Source organism: Parus major, chromosome 28 (genome assembly GCF_001522545.3).
Source record: "Parus major isolate Abel chromosome 28, Parus_major1.1, whole genome shotgun sequence".
In the NCBI taxonomy this organism is placed as follows: domain Eukaryota; kingdom Metazoa; phylum Chordata; class Aves; order Passeriformes; family Paridae; genus Parus; species Parus major.
Window position 1 is genome coordinate 1,894,746 of NC_031797.1, and position 9,152 is coordinate 1,903,897.

At 46.9% G+C, this 9,152-nt stretch overlaps 1 protein-coding gene across 1 annotated transcript; it reads right to left on the reverse strand.

Moving 5' to 3' along the window:
* Window positions 1–603: 603 nt before the first annotated feature.
* Window positions 604–1,726, reverse strand: NFILZ (NFIL3 like basic leucine zipper). The gene has a single exon (XM_033520173.1). The coding sequence runs from the start codon at window positions 1,709–1,711 to the stop codon at window positions 806–808; it is 906 nt and encodes a 301-aa protein (XP_033376064.1). The 5' UTR covers window positions 1,712–1,726; the 3' UTR covers window positions 604–805.
* Between the last annotated feature and the right edge of the window lie 7,426 nt (window positions 1,727–9,152).

Genomic DNA, 9,152 nt, shown 5'->3' on the forward strand with positions numbered 1-9,152 from the left:
AGACAGCTGAGAGATCTGAAACCAGTTCCATCAACAGTTTCCTGTGTCAGGGAATTCTGACTTCAGGCACGTTGGTGAGGATGAAGGCAGTGATGAAGCAAATGTCACTCCAGTGGTTGATAACACTGTCAGCTGTGGTGGTGTCACAGTGTGTGGGGACCATCCCCACTGGCTTGGCCTCTTCCTGTCCCTTCACACCTCCAGTCTGAGCTTGCTGTGGTAGCAGAGCCACCAGTGAGACCGAGGGGTGACCGCAGTGTCCTGGCCAGCTGCAGTTGTGCTGTAGTGATATGGATGCTAAATTCTGACAGTGCCTGTACATATTACAGGCTGCAGAGCTTCTCAGGCTGGTCCTGAGAAAGTAGTCTGGGAAAGAATTAAAACAATCCTCAGGGACACAAAACAACCTTGCAGGTGTTGTTATGTGTTCCTTGTTTTCCTTGCAGGAGAAAGTCAGGGGGGTGGTGTACCCCACTGACCAATGATGGTAATGTAGCAGTTTACTAACCAATAAGAGTTTCCTTTCTGTACTTTCCACGTATCTGTCTATAAAGCAGGCCTGCTAGCAATAAACTAAAGGATCCTCTTGTTCTGACTCCTTGAGAGTCTGTGTCGTTCCTTCCAGCCGTTCCCAATTGGAATGACATAGTGATGCAGCCCCAGAAACTCCCTCAGCATCCCTGAGCAAGGAAAATTACATCCATCTTTGGAGAAAAAGACATTTCCCTCTCACCTCATCCTTCCAAACCCTTTGTGTCCTTGGAATGTCTCGCTCTGGCCCCGCAGCAGCCGTTCCTGTGCTGCCTCAGTGTGAGTCCAGCCCAGTCTCCTCCAGACTGCCCAGGGCTTTGCTCTTAATCCGGAGCTTGTGTGGGAGGGCAGCGAAGCTCCGGCCCTTCAGCTGCTCTTCGGAGGGGCAGGGCAGGCTGCAGGAGAGCACGGGAGAAGTTTTGGGCACTTGTTGTTCATCATCTTCATCCGACACTGCGGTGCTGCTCTCCTTCCTGGCCTCGGCGGTGCCCGGGGATGGGCACAAGAAGCAGGCGCTGCCCAGCCAGGGGCAGGGGAAGGGGTGTTTGTCAGGGCAGGGGTAGCTGAGGAATGGGGAGAAAACTGTGGGGCTGAAGGGAGCATCAAACCTTTTGGGGCTGAATGATTCCTCAAACCTTTTTGGTTGCTGGAGGCCAGGTGTGTCCATGGGAATGGGTTTGGAGTCACAGCTGAGGATGTTTGTGGAGGGCTTGAAGGTTTTGCAAGGAAACTCAGCCGGTTCCAGCACCTTGGGAACAAAACTCATCCGGCCAGGGCAGCAGGAGTCACCAGCAAAAGGCTCCATGCCCAGCAGGGGTGAGGCTGCCCGGTGCCCCCTGAGGTAGAGCCCGAGGGGGCGACCCTGGTAGGGGCTGGGCTCGGGGCTGAGGAGCCCGAAGCGCAGCTTGAGGGAGAGCAGCTCTGTCCTGAGCACGGCGTTCTCGCGGCTCAGCGCTGCCAGCTGGCTCTCCATGGCCACGTCGTTGAGGCGCCGCTTCTCCCGCGAGCGCTTGGCGGCCTCATTGTTCTTGCGCCTCTTCTCCCAGTACATGGTGTCCTTCTTGTCATCCGGCATGAATTCCCTCTTCCTCCGGGAGTGTCCGCCTGCCTTCCCCAGGAGCAGCTGGGCCTGGCCCTGCTGCAGCACCAGCTCGCTCTGAGGGGCCAGAAAACTCTCCATGGCGGTAGAGAAGGCAGCTGGGGTTCTGTTGGGATGAGAACGCTCATTAGTTACCTCTAAAGGTGCTGTTAATTAGTGCCATTGCGTAAATTAATATCGGAATGGGGTTGTTTTTTCTCTCTGTTACACACACGTAAAATGAGGACAGCTTCTCCTGCTCATTCCCAACATTTTGGAGGCACCTTTTCAAAATATTCAGATTCTGTAAGTTTTCAAAATATTCAGGTTCTGATGTGTCAGCACATCAATTAAACAATCAATCAATCAATCAATCAATTACATCTCACCAACCTATGCACAGTCCACCCCAGGATATCCAAAAACCGTGCATGACTGAGCAGTGTTCCACCCCACACGTTTCGCCGACTCAGTGAACAGTCACACTTTATCTCAGTAACTACAATCAAGATGATAAAAATTAGTTGTGATCTCCAACTCATCTCAAGCTGCCTTACAAAGGAAATAAGAGTTGCCAGCCCTGTTTGGGAGATAAGGAAGGCACAGGGAGAGGAACTGATTTACCTCAGTCATGGGCTCTGGGTAGGAGCTGAAGCAGGGTTACGAAACCTGCGATCATGGAGTGGGATTTGGGTGGGAAGGGACCTCAAACTCATCCCATTCCACCCCTGCCATGGCAGGGACACCTTCCACCATCCCAGGCTGCTCCAAGCCCCGTCCAGCCTGGCCTTGGGCACTGCCAGGGATCCAGGGGCAGCCCCAGCTGCTCTGGGCACCCTGTGCCAGGGCCTGCCCACCCTCCCAGCCAACAATTCCTTCCCAATATCCCATCTAAACCTACCCAGTGTCAATTCAAAAGTATTTCAGAAAATCAGATCTCTTTTTAAGGTATCCCAAGCACCCAACAAATAAAGCAGGAAAGATCTCTGGAGGATTTTGAGGATCAAATAATGTGAGAATGGATTAAAGGAGCTCCATCATACAGAATTACACAAATATTGTACAGCAGAAAGGTGAGCACTGAGCCTAAAATGCTGCTCAAGGCCTTTGATTCAGTGTTCTACTGCTTGTAGATGAAATCTTTATTTATGCAGATTTAAAAACCTTCAGTACTGGCTGGTTGTCATCACCAGTGACCTCTGCACAACTCAGACCAATCCACTTCTATTCCCTCTCCCAGTTTTCCCAGTGTGACCAGAGTTCTGTTCTGGTTTAAACAAGACAAGTCACCCCAAAGTACTCTCTGCACAAATCACTGGGATTTTGTAATTAAATACATTTGGAATACATTTATTTTAATTTATGTCTAAGCCCTGGAGATCTCAAAGAGTACACAAAAATTCTGAGGGTAACTACAAACCAAAACAAAAAAATGTCCTTTAGCATGAATAAGTTTGCAGTAATTCCTCCAGCTTTCGATCAAAATTACTGCTGACCTGAAAGCATCAAAAGGAGAATTTCAGCAAGTGGATTTCTGGTTTCTCACAGTGTCAGGAGGCAGAAATGCATTTTTTTCAGGGCTTAATCACTTAGCAGGAATGTTTCAGGTTTGGAGGTGACGTGAGCTGTTTGTTGAATGAGTCAAAGATCTACAGGTGGCTTTTTCACTGAGTAAACTCCTCACGCACAGTGGGCAGAGCAGGTTGTTCTCACCCCGTCCTTCCCTTGCTCCTGGTGCCCATTGCAAGGGGATCCTGTGGGAAATTTCTGGATTACTGTTCCCAGTATTCCCCGTTCAGTCAGCCTGGGAAGCACAGGGCCAAAAAAGGGACCCAAATTAAGCATTTATGAGTCTGAGCCTAAGCAATGAACCTCCCTGAAAACCAATTTTGTTGAACTTTTCCCATATTAATCCAACCCCTCATGCTCCAAGTGATGGTGCCAAGGTGGGAATTTCTTTCAGAACTCAACACCTGAAGCACATGGAAGTGAAATAGCGAGAAGTGAGGGTTGAACCCAGGGGAAAAGGGAGGAATCAAACATTTCCACTTCCTTGGAGGTGGGGAAGGCCTGGAAGGAGGCTGAGCGTGAAGCGGGAGGCAGGGGAGGAAGCTCTTCTCGGAGGCAGGATTTGGCCTTTTAAGGTCAAGGAATGAAGCCTGAGCTGGGCCAGTGTGTGAAAACATCAAGGGTTAGGCCACAGAGTCTCACCTCTACCTGTTATTTTTGGCTGCAGCCCACAAGGTCACACCTGTGCCCACACGAGTGTCTTGGGGCTCTTGGCGAGCGCGGCCTCCAGCAGGGGAGAGCGCAAAGTGACACCGATCCCGTCCCCACAGGGCCCCGTGGAAACATTAATATTAGCAGTGGCATTAAAACACTTTGGTCAGGTGAATTATGCAACCAAGAGTTTCTAAGATGCTTTGGTGTCTGTTGTTTCTGCAGCTGGAAGTAGAAAAGGCATTTATTTACCAGTGTCTCGTCGGATGATAGGCCGAGCTCTGAGTTATCTGCATCCCGAACAGAAAGCATCGAAACATTTGTAAAATGATGATGTTTACTTGGTTTTCACCTCTTTTTTTGCTCTAAATCTGCTGGTTCTGTTCAAACAGAGCATCTCTCAGAAGCTCTGCTTCTCTAAAGAGCAGCCTTTGAGCTTTACTGCTGAAAGCAGGGCGCGGTTTTTGTATGAAGATCGTTAAATACATGAAGATAAACATTAAAACCCATCCTAATCACTTCTGCAATGCCTCTGATCAGCTGGGAAAGGCTAAATGTGCAGTGCCCTGGGTTAATGTGCACCTCTGTGAGGGTGAGGACGTGCTGTACTCAGGGCTTTGCATTTGCTCAGAAGATCCTCATTTTGGGTAAAAACCTTTGACTAAAAGAAGGGCTCAGTTTCAGAGATCTGGTTCAGCCCTATCTCCCCTCCTTTCCCTTATCTCCCCCCTGAGCCACAGATCAGAGGGGACTCTCATGAGTTGGACTTTCCAGCAGAGTGTGCAAAACCCTCCAGGAAAAACTCGATATCTCAGCGGAACTGATTCAGTGCTGAGCCCTGAGCTGATACACAATAAAACCACCCCGAAATCAGCTGCTGAATCTCCTCTGCTCCAAGCCCAAGGCAAGCCCTCGACCCTCAGATTATTCTTTTTGTTTCAAGGATGCAGTAAAATTAAAATAAATCCTGCAAAGGGCAACCAGAACAGTTTCTCCAAAGAGAAATTTTAATTATTTCTGAGGAGTAAAGAAAATTAACTGGGATTGTCACTGAGTGGATTTCAAAGAAACAAAGGGAATCTTCATACAGCATCACTAAAATTTGGAGTTCTTTGCCTCAGGATAATGCAGTCATCAAAAAAGGAACAATGATCAGGCTTTTTTCAGCAGTAAGTGGTTATTGATATAGAACTGAACTGCAGTCATGGTCTTACCTTGGGATTAGAAAGGATGACATGGATTAATTACAAAATTCAACCCCTGTAGTATCATATCCATATTTTATTATCCTCAGTTTCCTCAATTTTTCATGTGTGATTCTAAATTTTACTGCATCTCTCGATGGCTTCTGTAACTTGCAAAATTTTTCTTATATCTTCACACCTATTTATCCTTATAGTAAAAAATAAATCAACAATAATCAATAAAAATGTGGTGTTTGAAGTCTCATTTAAAAGCACAGCCGAGTGGAGCATTCATTACTAACATGAAAATCCAAGCATAAGTCTAAATATATTTTAATTAAATAAGACAATCAATGTGATATCAAAGGGCACAGAGTGACTTGGCAGAACTTCCCTGTGTTGGAGATTTCTGTTTTTAGCTCTGAAGTGAAAATGGTCAATTTTAAACAAGAAAAAGGAAGGAAACTTCCAGTTGTTTTCCATATAAAACCCAATTCCATTATGAAATTCACTGCCCCACAGATAATTTTTGGAACAAATTTTCATTCCCAGTTTCCTGATCCCACTGGCTTCATCACCCAGATATGTAAGTGCTCCATAGGAACATCAGTGGAATTTAACTTTATTAAACTGGGGTCAGAATCTGGAATTTGGAGTTTAAATCACACAGTTTGAGCCAAGTTGCCCTTGCTTCACATCAATATAAAGGCTCCTGAGAGCTGCCTATTTTTTGTCTTTTAAATTATCTCATCCTAAACTAAATCAAAATTCAGCTCTTAATCTCAAGCCCCTCCAGCACATCAATCTCAAACCCACAGGACTTATTGAGAATTTGCTCTGATAAAATGAGATAACTCTGATATTTTTCACTGATATGAGAACTTACAGTGATAAAATGAGGCCCAGGTGCTGATTTTCATCAGAAACCTCTGAAAACTCCTCGCAGGAACACTTTGCAGTACGAACACTGCAAGCAGCAAACAACTTTGATCCCTGCTGCTGCTGCTTCTTCACTTGAGTAGTAAGAAAAAAATTAACCCTGTGGTTTGGTGGTATCTCAGGGTGCTCTCTAAACCTCCCAGCCTGTTTGAGATAAAAGGGCTCCACTCTAATTACTCATATTCCTGAGTATTTGACATTCACACTGCACAGTGGTTAACAGGAGCTGTTGAGGAACAGCTATTACTCACTTCTTATGTCTCAGTGGGAAATAACGTGGTCTGGTGATGAAAGGAGGCACAAAAGGAGCAAACAGCAGAACCCAATGACCTGTGGCAGCCTCTGCCAGAGGACTGAAAGCTTTAAACTCAAACTCAAACCAAAAGTGACGCAGAAACAACCCCAGTGTGCCAAAGCTCCAATTTGCTGCGTGTCTATTTTGAAAACACCAAATGATTGCTGGCTGCGAGTGTCAAATATTGCTGCAGGTCTGGCAGTGGACTGCAGGGACTTTAATTTCCAAAATTAGGCATTTTCACCTTCAGCTTTTCTAAAATCACTCAAGCTTTTCATTCCTTTCTTGGAAATTCAGGTTTCAAGATCCCAGAAGGATTCTCTGGAGCAGATTACAATTACTATTCATTACTATTGTTGTTACTATTACAACCATGGATGCTCAACTCCCCAAAATCACTTTTTGCTCTACAGATTCCAGGTCAGAAGGACACAATGAACTTCCTGGTGTGCTAAAATTTTAAGCTCTAAACTATTAATTACTGTCTCCACAGCCTAATCACAACAGATGGTTTGTTGGAAGATCAGTAGAATTAATTTTGTCTGTTTGGTCTTGAGGTAGGAGACTTCAAAGCCCTGGGATCCCCCCTGAGTTACCAAACAGCTGCTTCCTTTATACCCCAGGCCCTGTGGCCTCTGAGGCCGCTCTGCTCGGGGTAAGAAGCCTCAAAAGCAGCTCAGGTATTGCTCAGGTTGGAACAACCTGACCTCTGAATTTGACTGTGGGTCTGTGACAGACCATAAGGCTGGAAATGTGCTGCAAAACCCTGAAAAGCCCCGAGGTGCTGCTGAGCCTTTACATGGGGCCGAGTTTTGCATTTCTTTGCCTGAAAATGCCTCAGTGAGAGCTGCTGAATAATCACAGAATCAAAAAATAATGAAGTTTTCTCAGTGTTTGCTCCATTTCAGTTGTTTCTGTGCCCAAGAAATCTCACCTGTCCCACCCTCATTCAATGCAAGATATTCATAAATGCGGGGAGGTTTTTTCCTCCTGGAAAAAGCTTTCAAGAAATCCTTTTTCTTCCCCTGTTTTTTTCACAGTTTGGATGGATAGTATTGACTCTGGGACAGTTTAGGAATAGTGGAATCAGAGATTCAAGTATTTCAGCCAAAAACTGAAATCAGCTCTGGAGTCCTCAGGTGGAGATGGACGTGGAGAGAGTCCAGAGGAGGCACCAGGGTGATCAGAGGGGTGGAGCAGCTCTGGGAGGAAAGGCTGAGAGAACTGGGAATGCTCAGCCTGGAGAAGAGAAGGTAAACTAATTGTGGCCTTCCAGGACCTGAAGTAGCTCCAAGAAAGATGCAGAGATAATATTTCCAAGGCCTGGAGGGACAGGGAATGGCTCCCAGTGCCAGAGGGCAGGGCTGGATGGGATATTGGGAAGGAATTGTTGGCTGGGAGGGTGGGCAGGCCCTGGCACAGGGTGCCCAGAGCAGCTGGGGCTGCCCCTGGATCCCTGGCAGTGCCCAAGGCCAGGCTGGACGGGGCTTGGAGCAGCCTGGGATGGTGGAAGGTGTCCCTGCCATGGCAGGGGTGGGATGAGATGGAATTTAAGGTCCCTTCCAGCCCAAACCATTCCATTATTCTGTGATTCTATGAAAACCCAAAACAATTCTCAGTACATTCATATAATTTTCACTTATTTTTTGTAAACAACTAAAACTCTCCTTGGAAGCCAATTATGTCACAAAAACAACCTGGACACTACGGAGCATTTTACAAACATTTTCAGTTGTTCCCTCAGTTTCAGCACCCGTTTGTTGGACCCTGCCCCAGGAACACAGAACATGAATAACGGGATTATCCTTTTTCCCCATTTCTTAAATGATATCTGAGCCCTTTCATTCAGATCAAACAACGCTGAGAGAGGCTGGAATTCCCCTGAGCTGATTAATGCCAACAAAGCCAACCTGGCCAAGAGCTCCTGACGCTGCCCCTCACTGAGCTCACACTCCAGCACAACCACAGGGCCCAGATTGCAGGAGCAGCCCCTCCAGATCACACCTGTCTCATTTAAAATATCATCTAGAATATCATCTGTGATATTTGTAAGGAAGGAAAGAGCACACAAAGCCTCTGTGGCCCTCAGCAGCCCAGGGATGAACCCGGCAATTCCTGGGATATTTCCAGCGGCCGCTCTGGGGCTGCAGACAGGAACCTGCAGGGTGTGGCTGCATTTACCTCAGTGGCACTGCAGGAAAGCTTTTCCAGGCACTGGATCTTCACTCTCACGATGGGAGAAGAGAAGGAGCCCAGGATCTGAAGGAGCTCCTTGGAGGAGCAGGTGGATGCCCACGAGCGACGTGCGGCAAGTGCAGCCCGGCTTCCGCCCTCCTCCCCTCTCTGCCTACCCAGAGGGATGGAAAATTCCATCTGCTTCATACTGAATGTGACCAAAACTGCTGTCACAATAGGGTTTTTTTTAAAAGTGAAGATCAATGGGCAGAGATAAAGCTCATTATTATCTGAAGGTTACCCCACAGGTTACGGTGGTGCCTCGGCAGGAGGAAGAAGTGAGAGGCGGCCGCGAGCCCAAGGTAAGTCCCTTCCTCTTCACAGAACATCACTGCAGACCTTCAAATCCACAAGGCCTAAACTGAAATCTAAAATTAAGCACAGCCTAAGAGCTTTTTCTGAGACAAGGCCAGAAATTCTGGTTCAAGCAAGAACTGCCATCAGCCTTAACAAGTCAGGGGTTTCTGTCTTGGAATCCCCAAGAATTCCAATTCAGAAGTCAAGGCACACCAGGAAATAATTGACCACATTTCTGCTCTTTTGGAGGTGTGACCATCCCTGGCCAGCAGGTCTTGAGGGCACATGAAATCCCAATTTTAAAAGCAGAGTGGATCTCTGTCATTTTGGTTATTTTTTATCATTTGCAAATGACAAAATCCCACAGCTCTGC

Bases quoted from the DNA above. Each gene is read 5' to 3' on its own strand.
- NFILZ (XM_033520173.1), bottom strand. From the start codon at position 1,711: ATGGAGAGTTTTCTGGCCCCTCAGAGCGAGCTGGTGCTGCAGCAGGGC.